This window comes from Corythoichthys intestinalis, chromosome 18 (assembly GCF_030265065.1).
Source record: "Corythoichthys intestinalis isolate RoL2023-P3 chromosome 18, ASM3026506v1, whole genome shotgun sequence".
NCBI classification, from domain to species: domain Eukaryota; kingdom Metazoa; phylum Chordata; class Actinopteri; order Syngnathiformes; family Syngnathidae; genus Corythoichthys; species Corythoichthys intestinalis.
The window spans coordinates 28,897,247-28,924,538 of record NC_080412.1 but is presented as its reverse complement, the minus strand read 5'-3'; the positions used below and the strand labels follow the sequence as shown (position 1 = coordinate 28,924,538).

Sequence of the window (27,292 nt, the reverse complement as noted above, 5' to 3'; positions counted from 1 at the left end):
AAAAACCCAAACAATTTTATCAATTTGAGGGTAAATTATGTTTGTTAGGTGTGAATTTAGTTTACTTACAGGTATAAAAATGTGCTACTGTGTGCGATTAATCCCCTGAAAAGACTGGCTGTGTGTCTATTGGTGTGGTTCTATTGACAAGCTTATTCTCTTTTTTGAAGAGTCTATAATCTTTTTTTTTTTTTAATAGAATTGAAATAAAAAATCACTTTGGGCCAAGACTTTATATAATATCAGTCTCAAGTTTAATAATTTTACACTGTGGTGTTTTTATGATTGTTTTCCCCCTCCATGGTATTTCTTGACAAACACATTCATGGGCAATTTTTTAAGAAAGTGAGGACAAAGCTTTTCAAACATCATATTTTAATGTACAATAAAGGCAGGTCACACAAAGTATACGATATGACAGTCTAAAACATTTTCCAGAAGCCTAAGACAGTTTCCCCCCAAGTCACTGTCAGAAAGTTCCCAATTCTAAAGGTTTTTTTTGCAGGTGAATTACAATAGACATGTACATACACATCATGCTTGTATTACCATGCCACGTACTAACAAACCAATAGAGTCAAAAGGGATGCCATGCACATGTTTCTTTGTGTTGATGGCAGTACAGTTTGAATGCATCCCACGTGCAGGTGGAGGAAAGAGAGCTTTCTCAGGACAAAATAACAGTTTAATCAGAAGCGATTGACAATGCAACGTGACAGCAGAGATGGTACAGAAACGGAACCCTGAGGCTCTGATCTCTCAGGCCATACACCAGCGAACCCAGACCTCTGGGCAGAAGGATAAAGCATACAAACAAAAAAGATTGGAGTCGCATGAAAAGCAGCCATTCAAAGAAAGTGGCGATCCTTGATAACAGAGTTATGTAGAGCACTGACAAGAGGCAGAGGCCCAACTGGAACAGGTGCAGCAGCAGTGTGTTACGAGCTTTAGTTGGGGAGTCTTTGTCTGCGGCCACTGATCTGGCCACAATGATTACACCCACGTAGCTGAAAATAATGCTCAGACCTGCTGAGATGAACACAAAAAACGTGGAAACAGTGTGGTGGATTTGACCGGCAGACACAAGGAGCAGGGTGTTGTAGCTGCAAAACTCTGTCATTTGCAGACTCTCCAGTTGGTCGAAAGGAAAATAATATATAAATAAAAATGCCTGAATGAGAACAGTGAAAAAACAAAAGCTCCACAAGGCGTATACGACCACCGCCGTGTTCCCGACGGTAGTGACGGAGGCGTGTTGGAGAGGGTGGCACACAGCCACATATCTCTCCAATGACATTGCAACTAGCAGTACAGGAGACATTCTAGTGAGAAGACTGACAAACAAGCAGAAAAGGACGCACACGGGATACGGGAGGGTGACGCGAGAGGCGCTCAGACAGTACATTAGCTGGCTGATGCTTAGCTGAAGCGTGTCTACAAGAAGCAGGTTGAATAACAGGATGTAGCGCGCCGTTTCACGAAAAACACCTTTCCTCCTCAAGGTGAACAACATAGCCCCGTTGACAAAAAAGATGACTGAGCAGAAGGCGGTGGTCAGGGTGACGGCTGCGATCCGCTCCACAAAGCCCACCCTGACAGTTACGTTGGACAGCAAAAAAGGTTGCATAAATGGGGAAGATGCAGCCCTAAAAAAAGAAAAAAGTCTAAACGTTCTCTAGCTTGTTGAGTCAGATCACAGCAGACCGACTGCCTGGTTGACGGCTTTATATGTTTGCTTGCACCATGTTGACCATCAGGTCACCATGACACACCACCAGTAACCCCACCCCTTGTGAGCATCACATTGAAAGTCAGAACGTCTATCACCGTCAGAGGCAGCCATTGAGTAAATTTAAGAAATAACATTAAAGCCTTTAGAACAGTACAAAGATTGTTTATTAGCCCTTTCACGTACAGTTGTCACAACAGTGGACAGCTATTTAAAGTTTAACCCTTCAAAGGACAAGTGAGAATTTTCTGTCATTAAGACACAAATATTAGTAATTATTATTATTATTATATACTAGTAAATATTTTTTATTTGCTAATCATTACTGTATTTTTTGTGATATATTTATATAATTATATAAATAGATTTAGAAATTAATACAATGTTAATAAACTGCTAAATTAATTATATGATGTTCATAGTAATAATCAAAAATGGATAAAAACAAAAAACACTCTGGTTGCGGCCCTTAGTGTCAGTAATATTAAAAAATAAAAATTTGATAGTATTTTACTGATGGCATGCCACTGAGGATGCAATCCATTTAGACTGGGAGGTTCAGTCAATGGCAACCAGTAGTGGCGTCGTCAGGCCTAAAATATTCTTAAGCCCCCCTAAAAAAAATGTTGTTTTATTTTTAAAAAATGCTGCCATATTCACGATGAAGTTGCCAGAATATCAGTTTAAATCAATAATCATATAACCTGTCATTATTAACTTAAATATGATCATAAATCTGTCCGTATCCCCTCACTTCATTGAGTAAGGTAGAGAGCCCCCTCCGTGCGTCATTGTCCAATCCATTCCACATATCATATATTTCATATAAAGAGCGGCCACACCACTAAAAGTTCAGTCGCTTTATTCCTGTGACCTTGCTCAAACCGACATCGTGTGTGTACCTCTGACGCACACAGAGCAGAGCATGAATGTCAATAGATGGATGAAGCATGGGCATAAGAAGGTTTTTAAAGAAAGTGAGTATATATCACTGCTGGTAGTAAAAGTTAGTTAGCTCCAGGCCCCTGCTAACAGCAGAAAGTCCCATATAATTAATAGACCAAATGCTTTGCGTCTGACAAATAATAACCTGGCTTGCATACTAGTACAGAGAATCTCTGCGCACATCTTACCTTTGTTGTTTTGTGGTCAAAAGTTTGAAATGGATTGTGAAAGTCCAGGTTGTGTATAAAGTTAAGGCTTTTTACTACTATCTTTGGGTTGACTTTCTTCTGGAGCGTCAGCTGTGTTTCTCACTTTACGCATAGAATAGCTCATTTATGTACTGTGTACAGTACAGGCCAAATGTTTTGGACACACCTCATTTAATGCAACACAAATGAAGGACCAAACGCCAAATGGCAAGAGTGTGCAAAAAAGTAATCAGAGCAAAGGGTGGCTACTTTGAAGATAATAGAATATTATCCATGTTTTTAGTTATTGTACCTGTTTTTTTTTGTTTGTTTGTTTTTTGCTAAGTACATAATTACACACATGTTCATTTATAGTTTTATTACCTTCAGTGAGAATGTAAATAGTCATGAAAATAATGAAAACGCATGGATAAGAACGTGTGTCCAAACTCTTGGCCTGTACTTTATGTATGTATGAATATATGTATAATGTTTGGATATTTGTTGGGGTGCGTGTTTGGGTGTGTTTGCGTGTGTAATGCAAATTAGCCTGACACAGATATTACTTAAATTCAAGTAATTTGTAGTATTTTTCAGGGTTTGAATGTACAGCGATTTTTGTTGCACATGTGCCCAAAATGTAATCTGCGAGATTTACAAATATTTGGGGACAAACAATTACTGTTGTGTTGTGAGCGAAAGTCATGGCATTACCCTCTCTCTCTCTCTCTCTCTCTCTCTCTCTCTCTCTCTCTCTCTCTCTCTCTCTCTCTCTCAATTTATATATATTAGGGGTGTCAAACGAAAAAATTTTTTAATCGAGTTAATTACAGCTTAACAAATTGATTAATCGCAATTAATTGCAATTAATCGCAATTCAAACTATCGATAAAATATGCCATATTTTTCTGTAAATTATTGTTGGAATGGAAAGATAAGACACAAGATGGATATATACATTCAACATACGGTACATAAGTACTGTATTTCTTTATTATAACAATAAATCAACAAGATGGCATTACCATTATTAACATTCTGTTAAAGCGATCCATGGATAGAAAGACTTGTAGTTCTTAAAGATAAATGTTAGTACAAGTTATAGAAATTTTATATTAAAACCCCTCTTCATGTTTTCGTTATAAAATTTGTAAAATTTTCAATCAAAAAATAAACTAGTAGCTCGCCATTGTTGATGTCACTAATTACTTACACAATGCTCATGGGTGCTGAAGCCTATAAAATCAGTCGCACCCAAGCTCCAGCAAAGGGTGGGAAAACTCCGAAAAACACATATACATATATCAGTATATAAATTATTATTAATTATTAGAGCTGGGAATCTTTGGGCACCTAACGATTTGATTACGATTGTCAGGAAAACGCAGGCAGGCATGTGATGTGGACCCATTTGCAGTGGAAACAAAAGGCAGCAAGGCCGGTGGCAGTGAACTCAAAAAACGTTTTAATAATAACTAACCAAAAGCACAAAGTACAACCAAAAGGACTGGGGATCAAAAAGGCAATGTTCAAACCAAAACTTACTTGAACGGAGGGACTGGTACATGAGGGCTTGGACAGGACCTGAAATTGACGTTGAGATAGACAATCACGCAACAAGGAGTGAAAAGAAAATGGAAGCGTATATACACACACGCAGACAAGGGGTAACGAGACAACGAGGAACAGCTGGGCAACACATGAGGATGCAGGTTGGAGGATACACTAGGAGCAGGTACAACAGGTGAAATCAATGGGCAATCACAGGGACAAGTCACACTCGGAGAAAACCAACACAAAACCTAACAACGATTCAGAGGCTCTTATTCGATTATAAATCGATTATTGATGCACCCAACCCCCCCTTCCATTCTGTATCAGCAGCTTTAAACTTCATTCAATTAATTTAATGTTGTGACTCAACCGTTTAAGTTGTTAAAGTTGCTCCCGTTATTCCATAATTTCCCATCCGTCTACTTACGACATGTCAAAGTTTTAAAACTGTTTCATCATTTAAAGATAGATTCAAGTCCAGATTTTGTCGATTTAGGGGTATTTTAGATCAAAAGTAATTTGGTTCGCTACAACAGAGCCTTCCAGAGAAGTCTATTGCTTTAAGATGGCGGCTGTTTACTAGCGCCGGCAAGTCTGTCATTTCACATCTAGTTCTTTGTACATGTTCTAACGCCGTCGTCGTCTGTCATTTCACATCTAGTTCTACATATATGTGATATCTACCATAACCGTATATTTGTAGCAACTAGCAACTGGGCGCTGTTTGTAGCGGCTGACGGCCGCAGCCAGGTATTATTAGGTTTTTTTGTTGGTTTTTTTTTTATCTTGCGGCATGAGTTGAACATGATATTTACTCTTAGTCTGTTCCTCATTGCGTCCCGAAGACCGCGGCGTCCCAATGAACGCGCTGTGTTTTATTTCCGCTGTACCTGGTATAATTCAATAATCGGAATTTGGATGTTTGTGAATCGTTCTCGTATCTTCCACGGCCGAATTGCGAATAATCTAAGAATCGGAAATTTCGCACGCCTCTGTTCATTACTAAAAATATGTATATATAAATTAGCAGTCTTTGTTTTTGCGCTTGTACGCTACGTTCACTTACATCCTGCGCAACTCCTGGGGGCTAAGCCCCCCCTTTCTTAAAACTGAGTGACGTCCCTGGCAATCAGTGAGTTAAATGAGTGCCCTGTAAGAGAGAGAGAAAAAAAGAAGTCATAATACATGCATGAAAAGGTTAATTTCACGTTGTAAATAGTAACACCCCAAAGTTACAGTATGTGTCATAATGTGACATCAAAAACATAACCAATCCGCCATGGTGCTCTATCAGACAACGGCTTAACAGACATCACTTTTGACCTCTGACTCTTGTGTATGTGCTTCCATGACGTGTTTGAAGCCGATCATCACTACAGCGCACACATAGGCGGATCTACTATTCAGGCGAAGTAGCAGATCGCCTTAGGCCCCCAACCAGTAGGGGGCCCCCAACCAGTAGGGGGCCCCCAACCAGCTGCCCTTGCCCCAACGAGCAAGGGCTTGTGCCACCGGAGCCAGCAGCACCCCCAACTATTCGTCATGTATAATTATGTCAGCATACCAAACAAATAAAACAAAAAAGAAAGCCATTTGAATGCTTCATTTATATTATCTCTCCCCTACACACAGGCACTACAATGGACTGTTCCACGACGACGGACTGAGTATCAGTCGCCTAGCTTCATTTAGTGCCGTTTAGCTCCGCTTAGCTGTTCGTTAGCTTCACTTAGCTCTCCCGCATTTTTCACGCCACACAGCTTGCTATTTTTACAACATACTTGCTACTTTGCATGTCGGATATTGTTTATTTCGAACACATGAGTGAACGTGCTCTCCATGAGAGCCAAAGTGCAGTGAGCGAGGGAGAAGTTGAGAACAGGCCGCTAATGCCTCTTTTAACTGTCTTCTTCTTCACACCAAACATAAAATACATGACAGCACAGCCTGTGGTGAAAAAATGCAAGTACAGTTCCAATCAGTCATGCAATAACACTCAACAGCTGTTTAACAGCATTTGCTAACGAAAAAAAAATTAAATCTATCAGTGACACCACAAGCAACGACGAAGAATGTTTTTTTTTACGGAGTGTAAAGCTTTCGGTTAGCCGTTTAGCGAACGTACCTCCGGTGAACATTTCAAAATAAAAGCACGTCATGTTCGTCATATTAATAACGATTTCTGGAGTTAATCCCACATACCCCCCAATATTAGACTCAGAATTAATTAGGGCTGTCAAACGATTAAAATTTTTAATCGAGTTAATTACAGCTTAAAAATTAATTAATCATAATTAATCACAATTAATCGCAATTCAAACCATCTATAAAATATGCCATATTTTTCTGTAAATTATTGTTGGAATGGAAAGATAAGACACAAGATGGATATATACATTCAACATACGGTACATAAGTACTGTATTTCTTTATTATAACAATAAATCAACAAGATGGCATTACCATTATTAACATTCTGTTAAAGCGATCCATGGATAGAAAGACTTGTAGTTCTTAAAGATAAATGTTAGTACAAGTTATAGAAATTTTATATTAAAACCCCTCTTCATGTTTTCGTTATAAAATTTGTAAAATTTTCAATCAAAAAATAAACTAGTAGCTCGCCATTGTTGATGTCACTAATTACTTACACAATGCTCATGGGTGCTGAAGCCTATAAAATCAGTCGCACCCAAGCTCCAGCAAAGGGTGGGAAAACTCCGAAAAACACATATACATATATCAGTATATAAATTATTATTAATTATTAGAGCTGGGAATCTTTGGGCACCTAACGATTTGATTACGATTGTCAGGAAAACGCAGGCAGGCATGTGATGTGGACCCATTTGCAGGGGAAACAAAAGGCAGCAAGGCCGGTGGCAGTGAACTCAAAAAACGTTTTAATAATAACTAACCAAAAGCACAAAGTACAACTAAAAGGACTGGGGATCAAAAAGGCAATGTTCAAACCAAAACTTACTTGAACGGAGGGACTGGTACATGAGGGCTTGGACAGGACCTGAAATTGACGTTGAGATAGACAATCACGCAACAAGGAGTGAAAAGAAAATGGAAGCGTATATACACACACGCAGACAAGGGGTAACGAGACAACGAGGAACAGCTGGGCAACACATGAGGATGCAGGTTGGAGGATACACTAGGAGCAGGTACAACAGGTGAAATCAATGGGCAATCACAGGGACAAGTCACACTCGGAGAAAACCAACACAAAACCTAACAACGATTCAGAGGCTCTTATTCGATTATAAATCGATTATTGATGCACCCAACCCCCCCTTCCATTCTGTATCAGCAGCTTTAAACTTCATTCAATTAATTTAATGTTGTGACTCAACCGTTTAAGTTGTTAAAGTTGCTCCCGTTATTCCATAATTTCCCATCCGTCTACTTACGACATGTCAAAGTTTTAAAACTGTTTCATCATTTAAAGATAGATTCAAGTCCAGATTTTGTCGATTTAGGGGTATTTTAGATCAAAAGTAATTTGGTTCGCTACAACAGAGCCTTCCAGAGAAGTCTATTGCTTTAAGATGGCGGCTGTTTACTAGCGCCGGCAAGTCTGTCATTTCACATCTAGTTCTTTGTACATGTTCTAACGCCGTCGTCGTCTGTCATTTGACATCTAGTTCTACATATATGTGATATCTACCATAACCGTATGTTTGTAGCAACTAGCAACTGGGCGCTGTTTGTAGCGGCTGATGGCTGCAGCCAGGTATTATTCGATTTTTTTGTTGGGTTTTTTTTATCTTGCGGCATGAGTTGAACATGATATTTACTCTCAGTCTGTTCCTCATTGCGTCCCGAAGACCGCGGCGTCCCAATGAACGCGCTGTGTTTTATTTCCGCTTTACCTGGTATAATTCAATAATCGGAATTTGGATGTTTGTGAATCGTTCTCGTATCTTCCACGGCCGAATCGCGAATAATCTAAGAACCGGAAATTTCGCACGCCTCTGTTCATTATTAAAAATATGTATATATAAATTATCAGTCTTTGTTTTTGCGCTTGTACGCTACGTTCACTTACATTCTGCGCAACTCCTGGGGGCTAAGCCCCCCCTTTCTTAAAACTGAGTGACGTCCCTGGCAATCAGTGAGTTAAATGAGTGCCCTGTAAGAGAGAGAGACAAAAAAAGTCATAATACATGCATGAAAAGGTTAATTTCACGTTGTAAATAGTAACACCCCAAAGTTACAGTATGTGTCATAATGTGACATCAAAAACATAACCAATCCGCCATGGTGCTATATCAGACAACGGCTTAACAGACAGCACTCTTGACCTCTGACTCTTGTGTATGTGCTTCCATGACGTGTTTGAAGCCGATCATCACTACAGCGCACACATAGGCGGATCTACTATTCAGGCGAAGTAGCCGATCGCCTTAGGCCCCCAACCAGTAGGGGGCCCCCAACCAGCTGCCCTTGCTGCAACGAGCAAGGGCTTGTGCCACCGGAGCCAGCAGCACCCCCAACTATTCGTTATGTATAATTATGTCAGCATACCAAACAAACAAATAACAAAACAAAAAAGAAAGCCATTTGAATGCTTCATTTATATTATCTCTCCCCTACACACAGGCACTACAATGGACTGTTCCACGACGACGGACTGAGTATCAGTCGCCTAGCTTCATTTAGTGCCGTTTAGCTCCGCTTAGCTGTTCGTTAGCTTCACTTAGCTCTCCCGCGTTTTTCACGCCACAAAGCTTGCTATTTTTACAACATACTTGCTACTTTGCATGTCAGATATTGTTTATTTCGAACACATGAGTGAACGTGCTCTCCATGAGAGCCAAAGTGCAGTGAGCGAGGGAGAAGTTGAGAACAGGCCGCTAATGCCTCTTTTAACTGTCTTCTTCTTCACACCGAACACAAAATACACGACAGCACAGCCTGTGGTGAAAAAATGCAAGTACAGTTCCAATCAGTCATGCAATAACACTCAACAGCTGTTTAACAGCATTTGCTAACGAAAAAAAAAATTAATCTATCAGTGACACCACAAGCAACGACGAAGAATGTTTTTTTTTACGGAGTGTAAAGCTTTCGGTTAGCCGTTTAGCGAACGTACCTCCGGTGAACATTTCAAAATAAAAGCACGTCATGTTCGTCATATAAATAACGATTTCTGGAGTTAATCCCACATACCCCCCAATATAAGACTCAGAATTAATTAGGGCTGTCAAATGATTAAAATTTTTAATCGAGTTAATTACAGCTTGAAAATAATTAATTGTAATTAATCGCAATTAATCGCAATTCAAACCATCTATAAAATATGCCATATTTTTCTGTAAATTATTGTTGGAATGGAAAGATAAGACACAAGATGGATATATACATTCAACATACGGTACATAAGGACTGTATTTGTTTATTATAACAATAAACATCAAGATGGCATTAACATTATTAACATTCTGTTAAAGCGATCCATGGATAGAAAGACTTGTAGTTCTTAAAAGAAAAATGTTAGTACAAGTTATAGAAATTTTATATTAAAACCCATCTTAATGTTTCCGTTTTAATAAAATTTGTAAAATTTTCAATCAAAAAATAAACTAGTAGCCCGCCATTGTTGATGTCAATAATTACTTACACAATGCTCATGGGTGCTGAAGCCTATAAAATCAGTCGCACCCAAGCGCCAGCAGAGGGCAGCAAAACTCCATAAAACACAACAAGTGAGCGTTTCACTCTACTGTCATTTAAATCTGTCTGAGCGGGGCATCTGCGTTAATTGCGTCAAATATTTTAACGTTATTAATTTAAAAAATTAATTAACGCCCGTTAACGCGATAATTTTGACAGCCCTAGAATTACTAGAATTAATATATATGTAAACACCACAGAATGCAGATTCTACACTAAGAATAGCTTTCAAATGACACTCTTTATGACAAATATGATTGGCAATGAATAATATTTATCATACTACTATTATATATAGTAGTATACTATAATAATAATGCTAGAATTTTTTCAAGAATTGTTTTGAATAATGTTGGAAAGGCAAAGTCAGTGTTCTGAATCTGTTTACTTTCCATTCTTTCGCACTAGTAAATGCTATCAGCATTTAACCTCATTGTTTATTTGTGATTAACTATTGTTATTTACATGATTGGTTGTACTTTAATGAAAATTTTAAGTGTTCCAATATGGTTTTGTGAATTAATAAGCGCCAACAAAAATTTCATTGCTAAATTAGTAAAAAAAAAAAAAAAAAAAAAAAATATATATATATATATATATATATATATATAATTTCCTCCACGCCCTTCTCACCTTTTTAACCCCTGACCCATGAAGAGGGCCCCTGGATATGTTCGCCTTAGGCCCCAAAATTTTCCGCCACCGAGCTCACACACATACACAGGCAGGCGATCTTGTAGGCAGGTGGGAGAAGCAGCCGATAGGAGAGAAAACAATTTTGAAAGAAAAACAAATTTGGCCATTGAAGTGAATAGGAGATTAATATAATTCCTTTTTTCAGATATATATATATATTTATCTCCCCTGTGTACCCTGTGCAGTGATATGGAATAATTATGTAAGGAAAGTAAAGAAATGCTCAGAAAATGATCTAAGCTGTTATATGATTTCCAACATCTGTATGTACAGTCCTAGGTCCGTCTCTGAATAATTATTTGTATTTGCATTACAATTATTTGTTTATGATGTACTTGGCTAAATTCTTCCCGCAGTACAAACACATTTATGTAGGCTTCAGGTATAAGCTATCTTCAACAGTGACAAAAAACACAAACAATTTTATCAGTTCGAGTGTAAATTATGTTTTTTAAGTGTGAATTTAGTTTACTTACAGGTATAAAGATGTGCTACTGTGTGTGATAATTCCCCTGAAAAGACTTGTAAAAAAGTGACAGTGTGGCTGTGTGTCTACGTTCAGCTCTAGGTCTGTCTCTGTGTAATCATTTGAATGCACATTTCATTGATCTGTTTATGATGTACTTGGCTAAATTCTTCCCTTGGTACAAACACATCTATGTAGACTCCAAGTATAAGTTATCTTCAGTAGTGCCCCCCAAAAAAGCAATTTTATCAATTGGAGCCGAAATTATGTTTGTTCGGTGTGAACCTACAGGTATGAGAATGTGCTAATGTGTGTGATTAATCCCCTGAAAAGACGTGTAAAAAATGTGACAGTGCGGCTGTGGGTCTCTTGATGTAGATCTATTGACAACTGTATCCCCTTTTTTGAAGAGTCTATAATCTTTTTTCATTTTTGATAGAATTATAATAAAAATCACTTTGGGCCAAGACTATATAATATCAGTGTCAAGTTCAATCATTTTACATTGTGGTGTTTTCTGCTTGTTTTTCCCCCTCCATGTTATTTCTTGACAAACACATTCATGGGCAACTTTAAGAATATGAGGACAAAGCTTTTCAAACATCATGTCATTTTATTATCCAACAAAGGCAAGGCATACAAAGTGCACTATATAACAGTCTAAAACATTTTCCAGTAGCCTAAGACAGTTTCCCCCCAAGTCAATGTCAAAAAGTTCGAAATTCTAAAGGCTTCTGTTGCAAATGTCTTACAATAAACTTGTACATACACATCATGCTTGTATTAACATGCAATGTACTAACAAACCAATGCGGAGTCAAAAGGGATTCCATGCAAATATGTTTCTTTGTGTTGATGGGAGTACAGAGCATGAGGTTTGAATGTGTCCCTGGTGCAGACAGAACAAAAGAGAGATGTTATCATGACACAATAACAACTTAATCAGGAGCGACTGACAATTCAACGTGACAGCAGAGATGGTACAGAAACAGAACCCTGAGGCTCTGATCTCTCAGGCCGTACACCAGCGAACCCAGACCTCTGGGCAGTAGGATAAAGCATATAAACAAAAAACATTGGAGTCGCATGAAAACCAGCCATTCAAAGAAAGTGGCGATCTTTGATAACAGAGTTATGTAGAGCACTGACAAAAGGCAGAGTCCCAACTGGAACAGGTGCAGCAGCAGTGTGTTACGAGCTTTAATTGGGGTGTCTTTGTTTGTGGCCATTGATCTGGCCACAATGATTACGCCCACGTAGCTGAAAATAATGCTCAGGCCTGCTGAGATGAACACAAAAAACGTGGAAACAGTGTGGTGAATTTGACCGGCAGAAACAAGGAGCAGGGTGTTGTAGCTGCACAACTGTCTCATTTGCAGACTCTCCAGTTGGTCGAAAGGATAATGATATATAAATAAAAATGCCTGAATGAGAACAGTGAAAAAACAAAAGCTCCACAAGGCGTACACGACCACCGCCGTGTTCCCGACGGTAGTGACGGAGGCGTGTCGGAGAGGGTGGCACACAGCCACATATCTCTCCAATGACATTGCAACTAGCAGTACAGGAGACATTCTAGTGAGAAGACTGGCAAACAAGCAGAGAAAGCCGCACACGGGATACGAGAGGGTGAAGTGAGAGGCGCTCAGACAGTACATTAGCTGGCTGACGCTTAGCTGAAGCGTGTCTACAAGCAGCAGGTTGAACAGCAGGATGTAGCGCGCCGTTTCCCGAAAAACACCTTTACTCCTCAAGGTGAACAACATAGCCCCGTTGACAAAAAAGATGATTGAGTAGGAGAAGGTGGTTAGGGTGATGGTTACGATCCGCTCCACAAATCCTACCCTGGCGGTCGCGTTGGACAGCACAAAAGGTTGCATGAATGGGGAAGATGTAGCCCCCCCCCCCCTCCCAAAAAAAAAGACTAAACGTTCTCCAGCATGTTGAGTCACATCACAACAGACAGACTACCTGGTGGATGGCTTTATATGTTTGCTTGCACCATGTTGACCCATCAGGTCACCATGACACACCACCAATGACCCCACCCCTTGTGAGCATCACACTGAAAGTTTGAACTTCTATCACCTTCAGAGGCAGCCATTGAGTAAATTTAAGAAATAACATTAAGCAGGGGCACAGGCCAAAGTTAATTCGGCCAGAATGCGATCGTTAATAAAATATTATTTCTCTGCAGCCCGGTAGCAAATGTGCCACGGACCGGTACAGGTCGGTGGATGGGGACCCCTGGAGTAGAGAGAAACGACTCTAGACATTACGACATATGAAGGATGTTTTTTTCAGACGTTCCCGAAACCAAAAACTTGGGAGGAGAAAATGTGAAGACTGAATCAACTTGCGCGGACTTTAACAGCAGCTCAGTGAATCCATTCACATTTCATATGCAGTAAACAATTTGTTGGGTTGGCATGGTCTTTCAGAGGACAAAGATTTAAGCCATTTTTATATTTTTAACTTATTTTTTAGCGTAACGTTGTGCCGTACTGCTTTTGTCTGACAATGAATGACCTAAAAAGAATGACAATGGTATCTGACTGCCACTGTTACAGTTTCTGTTGTTAAAAAAAAAAAAAAAAAACTTTAGTAAGGGGGAAGTGTAAATAAATTATAGAATTAAGATTTGTTATCAATTAAAAATTTAAAAGTGTTCGTTGGCTGTCACTGAGTAGTAATCGCTACACAAAACTAAGTAAATTACCCCCGAGAACGGTCAAAGACATAGGACAACCAGAGAATATAATATATAAGAAAGACAGGGCTGATGGTAAAGGATAGCTTGTTGAAAAAGGAGAATGTCATTCAGTCCCGTCGATAAAAAAGCTAAGGCTATGCTTAACTCGGCTCGTTTTTTTCGTCTTTTTCAGCCTTCGACACTCAAGCCATCTCTTTAACTGAACATTTTTATGCTCTTCCACATCTTTGCCAGTGAATTTGGTACCAGGGACATCATTTTCGGAGAGAATTGGTAGGTTTACCTCTGTAAACATCTCCTTCGTACACTATTTCCATTCATTTCCTATTAGGGACAAAAGGTCGCGTGTCCCATCTTAGCAACAGTAGCTAATGTCATGACTATAAATGAACGGAAGTGACGTTTTGCTTGCGGTACGCCATTGCGATCACAAAAAAAAAAATTTGTGATCACAAAATAATGACAGTATAGAATGTGTAGTAATTTCGAAAATTGCCACGGGCAAGTAATGACTTTCCAGTTCAGAGGTAAACCGCGCGGGCGATGACGTAACACATTAGACTTCTGCTTTCTAGGCATGCGTAGTTTGCGCAAATGCAGGCGCACCTTGCAGAAGCAGCGGGGCCTTAAACGCACCTTTAACGAAATGTGGACAGGTATATAAATAGTCGGTAAAATGCCCTGCAGAAAATTATCTTTCCTAGTGTAGGCGTGCGTAGCCTGAATCAGAGAAAATCGTGACTCCGCTGACGTCATCCACTTGTTGGGGACCAGTGTTGTTAATCTTACTTTAAAAAAGTAATTAATTACAGTCACAAATTACTTCTCCCAAAAGTAATTGCGTTAGTAACTCAGTTACCTGGATGAAAGAGTAATTAGTTACTTGGCAAAGTAACTGGTGATAATTTTGATGTTTTTTTTTCTCAAAAAAAAAAACAAAAAAAAAAAACAGATCACACAATGTGAAGTTTAAAGGTTTGTTTTTTGGGACAATTGGCCCTAGCCCAATTCTTTACCCTAAATTTAACTAGACACAGGGGTATTGCGGATATTGCGATAATTAGATAGTAACCTTTGCTATGTGTGGAAGTCATTTAATGTTGTGAATCAACCGTTTAAGTTGTTAAAATTGCTCCCATTATTGTATTACCGGTAGTTCCTTCTGTCTACTTTTGACATGTGTAAGTTTTAAAACTCAGTGGTGCCTCCAGAAATTTTTCATAGGGGTGGCCAGATGGGGCCACTTAAAATCTTGGGGTGGCACACCAAAACAAAAAGCCATAATTTCAGGTTTCCATTATATTATTGCAGCAAAAAAGGGCAGGGGAAAACTATCAGAAAGACTTAAGGACATGGCTACTGATATACTTTGGTGTATTGTGTAATATTTGATGTTACTAATGATTTAATGTGCATAGTCCATAACTGTCCAGTCAACATTTTAAGTTCCAAAACAATTCTGTTTTATTGTGTCACATATATATTAGGCATAAGGTGTACATTTAACAAAACAAAATAATTACTGGGGAAAAGCAGGTGCTGGCAGATTTGCATTTGGGATGAAATGCATAACTGATGCTACAACAGTCTAACGATATACTGGCAAGCGGGGTGGCCAGTGGGGTGGCCAACAAATTTATAGGGGCGGCCGCGGCCACCCCTTGGGTGCGCCACTGTTAAAACTATTTAATCATTTAAAGATAGATTTAAGTCAAGATTTTGCCCATTTAGGACCATTTTAGATAAAAAGTTACTTAGGTTTGCTAGGAAGGTTCTCTACAACAGGTCTACTGCTTTAAGATGGCGGCTGTTTACTAATGCATCTAGTTCTTTATTATACATGTTGCTAATGCAGCCGTGTCTGTCATTTGCATCTAGTTCTGTATCTATGTGATATCTACCGAAGCATCATGTGGGCATAGTTTGTAGGCTATCGGCTACAGTCAGGTATTATTGGAGCCACCTAGCATAGTAGCATCGCGTTTGCAACGGCGTCACCCTCCCTTGCCTCCTCCCCACTCCTGCTCTGCTCTCTCGATTCCATGAGTCCGTCTTTCTCAGACTTTTCTCGCGTCAATCAACGGTAATGGCTTTGCCAAGATGAGAAAAGTAATTAATTAGATTACTCACTACTGAAGAAAATAACGCCGCTAGTAACGCCGTTATATTCTAACGCCGTTATTAACAACAATGTTGGGGACGCTAGAGCCCTATAATGGTAGGCGTGGCTAACCAGCAGATTAAAAGACTAATTTCTTGTCATCTGCGCTTTGCTAAATTGTTGTATATAGTCGAATCGTCTCAAAATATGATTCTAATTCACATAATAATCCTATTCAAGACTTTTTCTCCTGTCGTACGCACTTTAATCTACAATGAAACCCATAAACAATTTCGTTGCCAGCTGCTGGGGAATGTATGCATTGTTTCTGTGACACCCTATATATAAATTACCAGATTCAGAAAAATTAAGGGTGTTTGATAAACCTCTTCTTCTGTCAGCTTCACAGGTGGAGTTTGTTGGCGTCCTGCCCTGTGCTGTCCCGTCGCCGGTCCTGGCCCAGTGGTTAGACAGCTTGGGCTTGTCTGGTTGCGTCTGGTCATGCGTGGGTCCCGTTGAGCGCGCGGTGGTGTCGCGGGCGGGTGGGGGCGCCTCGCGGGTGCAGTAACAGTAACAGTAATATTTTTCGAAACAAATTTCATAGTATTTTACTGATCGCATGCCATTGAGGGTCCAATCCATTTAGACTGGGAAGTTCAGTCAATGGCAACCAGTAAGTTAAGTCAGTGCCCCGTAAGAGTGAAAAAAAGAAGTCATAATTCATGCACGAAAAAGTTTTTTTATATTTTATATTTATATTTTATATATATATATATATATATTTATGTGTGTGTATATACTGTATATATATATGTATATATATATATATATATATATGTATGTATATATATATATATATATACTAGAGCTGAAACGAATACTCGAGCAACTCGAGTAACTCGAGTTTAAAAACTGATCCGAGTAATTTTATTCACCTCGAGTAATCGTTTATTTTGACAGCTCTAAGCATCAGGTTTTGCTCGGACTACTTTTAATGCAGGACAACGCGCTGATGTCCCGTGCGTAGAGGAAGAAGCAAAAAAAAAAAAAAAAACTTACTGCAGCCGACAGCCGCTACAAACGACGCCGAAGTTGCTAAATACTAGCCCGCACGATGCTACGTTGGTAGCAGGTAGCGTCTGATGAGTCTTGTAGAGAACACATGTATGTTGAACAAGATGCGAAATGACAGACTCGGCCGCGTCTGGCCAGCGTTAGTAAACAGCCACCATCTTAAAGCAGTAGAGCGCTAAGTGCTAATAAAGAGTGCTAAGCGCTGATAAATAAGATGAACTTTAATGTCATTAGCTCACGTAACGTTAGCCCAGCGGAGGGCTAGGTTTCTATTAATTATGACCACTTTCGATGCGTGGCTAACGTGTCTTACATACAGGCTTTAACATAACCTAGCGTTGTAGAGTGATGAGGGTGTAAAATAAAAACTCAATAATGCTAACTATCAATTTTAGCTCAGTAGTCATTGCTGGATAAAACACCAAGTAGCACTGGTCCCTAATGTGCTCCAATACAGCCTGTATCATACATTTATTTTGAACACTGCAACAAAAAAAAAATTTAAAAAAAAAAAAGATCTACAGGTTTTTTGAGTGAAAGCAGTGAATTAAGTCTTTTTTTTTTATTCTAGTTACATCTGAGATGCAGTTGTTGGCTGTTTTCAACAATATACATCGAAAACAAAGACATTGATTGACTGAAAATGGTTCAAGATTACATGAAATGTCTTGTTTTCTCATGTATATTTATAATTGCTCTTCACCTAAAAATATATTTGTTTTATCCGATTACTCGATTCATCGATAGAATTTTCAGTCGATTACTCGATTACTAAAATATTCGATAGCTGCAGCCCTAATATATACGTATTTACACGTATATACTCCGGTATATAAATTATTACGCTACGTTCACTTACATCCTATGCAACACCTGGGGTCTAAGCCCCCCCCTGTTCTTAAAACCTAGTGACGCCGCTGGAGTTAAATGAGTGCCCAGAATGAGAGAGAGAAAAAAAAGAAGTCATAATTAATGCGTGAAAAGGTTAATTTCAGGTTGTAAATAGTAACACCCCAAAGTTACAGTATGTGTCATAACGTGACATCAAAAACATAACCAAATCACTGTTGTGCTCTGTCACACAACGGCTTAACAGACAGCGCTCTTGACCACTGACGACTGTGTATTTACTTCCATGACGTGTTTGAAGCAGATCATTACTACAGCGCACACACACACACAAGCAGGCGCTGTTGTAGGCACGCGGGAGAAGCGGCAGGCAGGAGAGGAAACAGTTAAAAATACATTTAGCCATTGAAGTGATTAGGAGATTAATGTTATTATTTTTAATCCAATGTGCACAGTGTGCAGTTACATTGAATAATTCTGTCAGGAAAGTAAGAAATCCTTAGAAAATGATCTATGCTGTTATACGATTTCCAAAATCTGTATGTTCAGTTCTAGGTCCATCTCTGAATAATCATTTCTATTCACATTTCAATTATTTGGTTATGATGTACTTGGCTTAATTCTTCCCTCAGTACAAACACATTTATGTAGGCTTCAAGTATAAGCTATCTTCAACAGTGACAAAAAACCCAAACAATTTTATCAATTTGAGTGTAAATTATGTTTGTTAGGTGTGAATTTAGTTAACTTACAGGTATAAAAATGTGCTACTGTGTGTGATTAATTCCCTGAAAAGACGTGTAAAAAAGTGACAGTGTGGCTGTGTGTCTATTGGTGTGGTCCTATTGACAAGCTTATTCTCCTTTTTGAAGTCTATAATCTTCTTTTTTTTTTTTTTTTTTTTGGATAGAATTGAAATAAAAAATCACTTTGGGCCAAGACTTTATATAATATCAGTCCCAAGTTCAATAATTTTACATTGTAGTGTTTTTATGATTGTTATCCCCCTCCATGGTATTTCTTGACAAACACATTCAAGGGCAATTTTTAAGAAAATGAGGACAAAGCTTTTCAAACATCATGTCATTTTATTGTACGATAAAGGCAGGTCACACAAAGTATACGAGATGACAGTCTAAAACATTTTCCAGACCCCTAAGACAGTTCCCCCCAAGTCACTGTCAGAAAGTTCACAATTCTAAAGGTTATTGTTGCAGGTGTATGACAATAGACTTGTACATACACATCATTGCTTGTATTACCATGGCATGTACAAATAAACCAATACAGGGTCAAAAGGGTTGCCATGTAGATGTGTTTCTTCGTGTTAATGGCAGTACAGTTTGAATGTGTCCCAAGTGCAGCTTATTCAGAAGCAACTGGCAATACAACATGACAGCAGATATGGTACAGAAACGGGCCCCTGAGGCTCTGATCTCTCAGGCCATACACCAGCGAACCCAGACCTCTGGGCAGTAGGATAAAGCATACAAACAAAAAATATTGGAGTCGCATGAAAACCACCCATTCAAAGAAAGTGGCTATCCATGATAACAGAGTTGTGTAAAGCACTGACAAGAGGCAGAGGCTCAACTGGAACAGGTGCAGCAGCAGTGTGTTACGAGCTTTAGTTGGAGAGTCTTTGTCTGCGGCCGCTGATCTGGCCACAATGATTACGGCCACGTAGCTGAAAAAAATGCTCAGACCTGCGGAAATGAACACAAAAAACGTGGAAACAGTGTGGTGGATTTGACCGGCAGACACAAGGAGCAGGGATTTGTAGCTGCACAACTGTGTCATTTGAAGATTCTCCAGTTGGTCGAAAGGAAAATAATATATAAATAAAAATGCCTGAATGAGAACATTGAAAAAACAAAAGCTCCACAAGGTGCACACGAACACCGCCATGTCCCTGACAGTAGTGACGGAGGCGTGTCGGAGAGGGTGGCACACAGCCACATATCTCTCCAATGACATTGCGACTAGCAGTACAGGAGACATTTTAGTGAGAAGACTGGCCAACAAGCAGAGAAGGAGGCACACGGGATACGAAAGGGTGAAGCGAAAGGCGCTTAGACAGAACATTAGCTGGCTGATGCTTAGCTGAAGCGTGTCTACAAGCAGCAGGTTGAACAGCAGGATGTAGCGCGCCGTTTCACGAAAAACACCTTTATTCCTCAAGGTGAACAACATAGCACCATTGACAAAAAAGATGATTGAGCAGAAGGCGGTGGTCAGGGTGATGGCTGCGATCCGTTCCACAAAACCCACCCTGGAGGTCGCGTTGGACATCAAAAAAGGTTGCATGAATGGGGAAGACGTAGCCCAAACAAAAAAAAAAGGTCTTAACGTTCTCAAGCTTGTTGAGTCACATCACAGCAGACTGCCTGCCTGACAGACGCCTTTATATGCTTGCTTGCGCCATGTTGACCCATCAGATCACCATGACACACCAACAGTGACCCCACCCCTTTTAAGCATCAAAGGGTTTGAACATCTATCAATGTCAGAGGCAGCCATTGAGTAAATTTAAGAAATAACGTTAAAGCTTTTAGAACAGTTGAAAGGTTGTTGATAGTCCTCTCACTTACAGTCATCGCAGTAGTGGAGAGCTATTCAAAAGTTTAACCATTTACAGGACAAGTGAGAATTTTTTTGTCATTAAGACACAAATATTAGCAATTATTATCATATAAATATTTGTACGTATTAATTATTGTATTTTTGTGATATATTTATATAATTATATATATTTTGAAATTAATACAATGTTAATAAAAGCTAAATTCATTACATGATGTTAATAATAATAATCAAAAATGGATAAAAACAAAATGCACTCTGGTTATGGTACTTAGTAACAGTAATTTTTTTTAAAATAAATTTCAATTTCATTTCAGATACAGTAGTCTGGTCCTCTCTTTCTGATGATAGCATAACATCCTATTTCTCTGACATCAATGTACTGTTGAACAAATTATATCTGCCCAAGGAAGCAGTCATGTGCAGAGATGATAACTGCAGAAACCTTAGACATAAAACAGGCGCTATGGACATGTACAATCCAAGGGCGGAGGTTTGGTCTCAATATTGGTAGGGACGATATAACAGCATAAGCTGCATGTACACTTTTTGATGAGGACAGGACATTAATAAGACCAAACAGATTGGGTGAACAGCGGTCAGGGCTAGATTTCTGACCAAAAAGAACCTAATTAATTGATAGGTTGGTGCTGATTAATGCAAAATAAATCTGTATTGACTATTACTATGACTATTGTCCTTCGACAGCTCTTTGGTCTTGGCCCTACTGGAGTTTGGAGTGTGACTGAGTACTTTCACACTGCAAATTTTACAACATAACGTCTTAATCTGATAGTTTTTCTCAAATCTAGTCGAATATTTTTTTTTCATCTTGTTTTGAGTTTTAAAGGCTATTTAACAGATAAATGCATCAAATTCTTCCACTTACTTTTAGTAAATATTACCATTTGTTCTTATTAGGCCCATACATCTACAAGTCGGTAATTTTTCACGTAAATCAAGGAAAAAATGCAGCAGGGCCGAAAACCAAAAGTGGTTTTTGCCATGTAGCTTTTTTTTTTTTGCCATGTGGCAATTTTTTTTTTTTTTGCCATGTGGCAAAAATGTTTTGCCATGTGGCAAAAATGTTTTTGCCATGTGGCATTTTTTTTGCCATGTGGCAAAAATTCTTTGGCAAAAATGTTTTTGCCATGTGGCAAAAATTTTTTGTCATGTGGCAAAAACACTTTTGGTTCTCGCTGTCTCTCAAAAAATGCTTTCAAATAATATTTTGAACAACATCTATTCTTGAATTAAGAATATTTCTGACAAAAAAAAGTTTTTATTTTTTATTTTTTAACTTTAATTTAATATTCACTTTTTGTTTCAAATAAGTCTGTTACTTTCAGCTATCAAGAAATCTGAATAAAATTTACTTGAAGCACTGGCAGATAATTTCACTTATTTCTAGTAGATCTACACTGAAAACAAGGAAATTTAAGTTTTTTTTTTTGGTTTTGTTTTGTTTTCAGTTTTAAGGAGGATGGTTTTTGCGCATATGTATTGGTTCAGGTGAGACACCATTCGATTGTACCCCTTGTCTACAAAAACTACTTAAGACACATTTTGAAAACTTCCAGAATAAATGTCTGAATTTTAGAAGCAAATTTAAATTGCATTATTTGAACACAAATTATATTAACAAACACAATAAATATAAACTTGTTAATCGTCTCTTAAGTATCCAGGAACGCAAAAATAAATAAATAAATAAACATTTTTCTTATTACCGCTCAAAATTGTCTTTCTAAATAAATATTAAAAAAAAGTTCTCAGTCATGGAATAACAAAAATAAATAAAAATGGATCCTTCCTTCAAGATTAACACTACTGTTTTTGTCCAAAAGCACACCCAAATTCGACAAAAAATGAAAGCTCCTTAGGGCTGCTTTAAGACCACATAATAAAAACGAAAACTGGGGAAAAGGGTGTAAACCTTGGTTCACTACATTTCTTACAGCTGAGCAGAGTTGACTTTATTTCTCACAGATTGATTATCATTAACATAGTGGAAAATACATACAGGAGAAGACTTCTACTGTACCTAAGCAGCTGCCGACTCAGGTTAACAAGTTCACACAGTTTATCGTAATGGTAATGCCAACTCCATTACTTCCATTAATTACAGTGGCTGCTGGCAGAAAAAAACTTCTAATATCCCTCCTCTTCGAAGCGGGCGGACGAGGTCATGTCGACATGCAACGTAATTCTGAACTGAAAGAGTGTGCGTTTGGCGGGGGCGTGGGGGGTTCAAGTCATCAGCCAATCAAACGTGCGTTTGAGGGGAAAAAAATGGAGCGGCACATTCAGCAAGTGAAAAAGGGTTTAAGTAAATGTAAGGCTGAACATAATGAAAACAATTCATTTAATAATGCTATGGTCAATTCTATCGTTACAACATATGGGAAGACAATCTAAATGACCTTTATGACTGAACACATTATATAATGCAAATAAGGGCTTAAAAGTTGGTGGGGACAATTTGAGCATCCTGAAAAAAGTTTTGTCCCTCCCGTCCGTATGCAAACCTACACCCTTGGTACAATCACATCGTCTCAGCTCTTCTTGCTGCCAGTAAACCCCTTGCTAAACTTAAAAAGAGGGGTAAAGTCAGGCCTGGCTGGAACCGTGGAAGCTTGGGAGGAGGCAGGCGTGGAAACTTGGAAGCAGGCAGGCGAAGAATCCGACAGGGAGCGCGCAAAAGACAGGACCTGGGGCGAGAGCAAAGCAGTCGTGAGCTGGGAATCAGTGATATAAGAATGCGAGAAGCAACTGACGGCGAAACCAGACGAGTTTATCGGGTGGCGGCCTCCACTGTTTTTTATGGATGGCTGATTGCATTGCCAGCACCTGTGGCCGCTCCACCCGTCTGTCGTCCAACGTGCAAATCAATAAAAACATGCACACCTGCCGGAGGTGGCATGATTGGAACAGATACTTCTTTGTCACAAAAAACATTCATGAAGTTTGGTTCTTTTATGACTTTATTATGGGTTAACAGAAAAAGTGATCAAATCTGTTGGGTCAAAAATATACATAAATGGATCTGAAAAAGCGAATCATTGACTTGAACAAGTCAGGAAAGTCACTTGGAGCCATTTCAAAGCAGCTGCAGGTCCCAAGAGCAACAGTGCAAACAATTGTTTCTAAGTATAAAGTGCATGGCACTGTTTTGTCACTGCCACGATCAGGAAGAAAACGCAAGCTATCACCTGCTGCTGAGAGAAAATTGGTCAGGAGGGTGAAGATTCAACCGAGAATCACCAAAAAGCAGATCTGCCAAGAATTAGAAGCTGCTGGAACACAGGTGTCAGTGTCCACAGTCAAGCGTGTTTTGCATCTCCATGGACTGAGAGGCTGCTGTGCAAGAAGGAAGCCCTTGCTCCAAAAGCGGCACCTTAAGGCTCGACTGAAGTTTGCTGCTGATCACATGGACAAAGATAAGACCTTCTGGAGGAAAGTTCTGTGGTCAGATGAAACAAAAATCGAGCTGTTTGGCCACAATGCCCAGCAATATGTTTGGAGGAGAAAAGGTGAGGCCTTTAACCCCAAGTACACCATGCCTACCGTCAAGCACGGTGGTGGTAGTATTATGCTGTGGGGCTGTTTTGCTGCCAATGGAACTGGTGCTTTACAGAGAGTAAATGGGATAATGAAGAAGGAGAATTACCTTCAAATTCTTCAAGATAACCTAACGTCATCAGCCCGAAGATTGGGTCTTGGGCGCAGTTGGGTGTTCCAACAGGACAATGACCCCAAACACACATCAAAAGTGGTAATGGAATGGCTAAATCAGGCTAGAATCAAGGTTTTCCAATGGCCTTCCCAAAGTCCTGACTTAAACCCCATTGAGAACTTGTGGACAATGCTGAAGAAACAAGTCCATGTCAGAAAGCCATCAAATTTAACTGAACTGCACCAATTCTGTCAAGAGGAGTGGTCAAAGATTCAACCAGAAGCTTGTGGATGGCTACCAAAAGCGCCTAATTGAAGTGAAAATGGCCAAGGGACATGTTACCAAATTAGCGCTGCTGTATGTATGTATATTTTTGACCCAGCAGATTTGATCCCTTTTTCTGTTCACCCATAATAAAGTCATAAAAGAACCAAACTTCATGAATGTTTTTTGTGACAAAGAAGTATCTGTTCCAATCACTCTATCAGAGAAAAATCAGCATTGTAGAAATAACTGGAAACTCAAGAGAGCCATGACATTATGTTCTTCACAAGTGTATGTAAACTTTTGACCACAACTGTATATATTCTTTATATATATATTTAGTCTTTTTTTTTTCTTCTTCAAACTGCATTTTTCCATCCAGAGTGAGGGGGCACACTTTAAATATATTAAAGTGATATAGGCATCTTTGAGTGAACTTGGAGTAAAATTCAAGTATCTTGAGGCCGGGCTGAGTGTCCCTTTTTTTGGAAATCAAAATATGGTCACCCTAGTTTGTGAGTCGTCCGAATGGTTCAACAAATGTGATTGTGTTGGGCCTGGCCAACATTTTGGACAGCTTCACACGCTACTTGTCACGGTTTTTGAAGCGCTGGTATACATGTCTTTTAAAAGTGGATTGCTAGGAGACCCAGTGTTCTGTACTGGTCTGGTTTATACATTTGGGTGTTTTTATGATTGTTTCCCCCCTCCATGCTATTTCTTGACAAACACATTCATGGGCAATTTGTAACAAAATAAGGACAAAGCTTTTCAAACATCATGTCATTTTATTGTACGATAAAGGCAAGTCAAACAAAGTATATGATATGAAAGTCTAAAACACTTTCCAGTAGCCCAAGACAGTTTGCCCCCAAGTCACTGTGAGAAAGTTCACAATTCTAAAGGTTTCTGTTGCTGGTGTATTACAATAAACCTGTACATACACATCATGCTTGTATTACCATGCCGTGGACTAACAAAGCAATACAGAGTCAAAAGGGATACCATGCACATGTGTTTTTTTTTGTGTTGATGGCAGTACGGTTTGAACGTGTCCCAAGTGCAGGTGAAGGAAAGAGAGCTTTGTCAGGACACAATAACAGTTTAATCAGAAGCGACTGACAATGCAACGTGACAGCAGAGATGGTACAGAAACGGAACCCTGAGGCTCTGATCTCTCAGGCCGTACACCAGCGAACCCAGACCTCTGGGCAGTAGGATAAAGCATATGAACAAAAAACATTGGAGTCGCATGAAATCCAGCCATTCAAAGAAAGTGGCGATCCTTGTTAACAGAATTGTGTAGAGCATTGACAAGAGGCAGAGGCCCAACTGGAACAGGTGCAGCAACAGTGTGTTACGAGCTTTAGTTGAGGAGTCTTTGTTTGTAGCCATTGATCTGGCCACAATGATTACGGCTAAGTAGCTGAAAATAATACTCAGACCTGCTGAGATGAACACAAAAAACGTGGAAACTGTGTGGTGGATGTGACCGGCAGACACAACAAGTAGTAATTTGTAGCTGCACAACTGTGTCATTTGCAGACTCTCCAGCTGGCCGAAAGGAAAATAATATACAAATAAAAATGCCTGAATGACAACATTGAAAAAACAAAAGCTCCACAAGGCGTACACGACCACCCCCGTGTTCCTGACGGTAGTGATGGAGGCGTGTCGGAGAGGGTGGCACACAGCCACATATCTCTCCAATGACATTGCGACTAGCAGTACAGGAGACATTCTAGTGAGAAGATTGGCAAACAAGGCTAGAAGGACGCACACGGGATACGAGAGGGTGAAGCGAGAGGCGCTCAGACAGTACATTAGCTGGCTGATGCTTAGCTGAAGCGTGTCTACAAGCAGCAGGTTGAACAGCAGGATGTAGCGCGCCGTTTCTCGAAAAACACCTTTACTCCTCAAGGTGAACAACATAGCCCCGTTGATAAAAAAGATGATTGAGCAGAAGGCGGTGGTCAGGGTGATGGTTGCGATCCGCTCCACAAAGCCCACCCTGACAGTCGCGTTGGACTGCAAAAAAGGTTGCATGAATTGGGAAGACGTAGCCCCCCCCCCCCCAAAAAAAGTCTAAACGTTCTCAAGCTTGTTGAGTCACATCACAGAAGACTGACTGCCTGATAGACGGCTTTATATGCTTGCTTGCGCCATGTTGACCCATCAGGTCACCATGACACACCAACAGTGACCCCACCCCTTTTAAGTATCAAAGGGTTTGAACGTCTATCAACGTCAGAGGCAGCCATTGAGTAAATTTATGAAATAACATTAAAGCCTTTAGAACACTAGAAACGTTGTTCCTAGTCATTTCACGTACAGTCGTCACAATAGTGGACAGCTATTCAAAAGTTTAACCCTTTAAAGGACAAGTGAGAATTTTTTGTCATTAATACACACATATTCGCAATCATTATTATTATTATCATATAAATATTTTTATTCATAATCATTATTGTTATATATATATTTTTTTGTGATATATTTATATAATTATATAAATATATTTTGAAATTAATACAATGCTAATAAAAGCTAAATTCATTACATGATGTTGTTAATAATAATAATCAAAAATGGATAAAAACAAAATCCACTCTGGTTACGGCCCTAAGTCACAGTAGTATTTTTTAAAATAAATTTCAGTTTCATTTCAGATACAGTAGTCTGGTCCTCTCTTTCTGATGATAGCATAACATCCTATTTCTCTGACATCGATGTACTGTTGAGCAAATTATATCTGCCCAAGGAAGCAGT

At 39.2% G+C, this 27,292-nt stretch overlaps 3 protein-coding genes across 3 annotated transcripts; all 3 read right to left on the bottom strand.

Annotated features, from left to right (window-relative positions):
• Positions 1–685: 685 nt before the first annotated feature.
• LOC130906882 (odorant receptor 131-2-like) lies at positions 686–1,627 on the bottom strand. The gene has a single exon (XM_057821563.1). The coding sequence runs from the start codon at positions 1,625–1,627 to the stop codon at positions 686–688; it is 942 nt and encodes a 313-aa protein (XP_057677546.1).
• A 10,574-nt stretch (positions 1,628–12,201) lies between these two features.
• LOC130906881 (odorant receptor 131-2-like) lies at positions 12,202–20,292 on the bottom strand. The gene is made up of 3 exons (XM_057821562.1): positions 19,875–20,292; positions 19,577–19,706; positions 12,202–13,108 (listed from the first exon to the last, which is right to left on the bottom strand). Exons 1-3 carry the CDS (start codon positions 20,290–20,292, stop codon positions 12,202–12,204), a joined length of 1,455 nt encoding a protein of 484 aa, XP_057677545.1.
• A 5,335-nt stretch (positions 20,293–25,627) lies between these two features.
• LOC130906880 (odorant receptor 131-2-like) lies at positions 25,628–26,569 on the bottom strand. The gene has a single exon (XM_057821561.1). It carries the CDS (start codon positions 26,567–26,569, stop codon positions 25,628–25,630), a length of 942 nt encoding a protein of 313 aa, XP_057677544.1.
• Between the last annotated feature and the right edge of the window lie 723 nt (positions 26,570–27,292).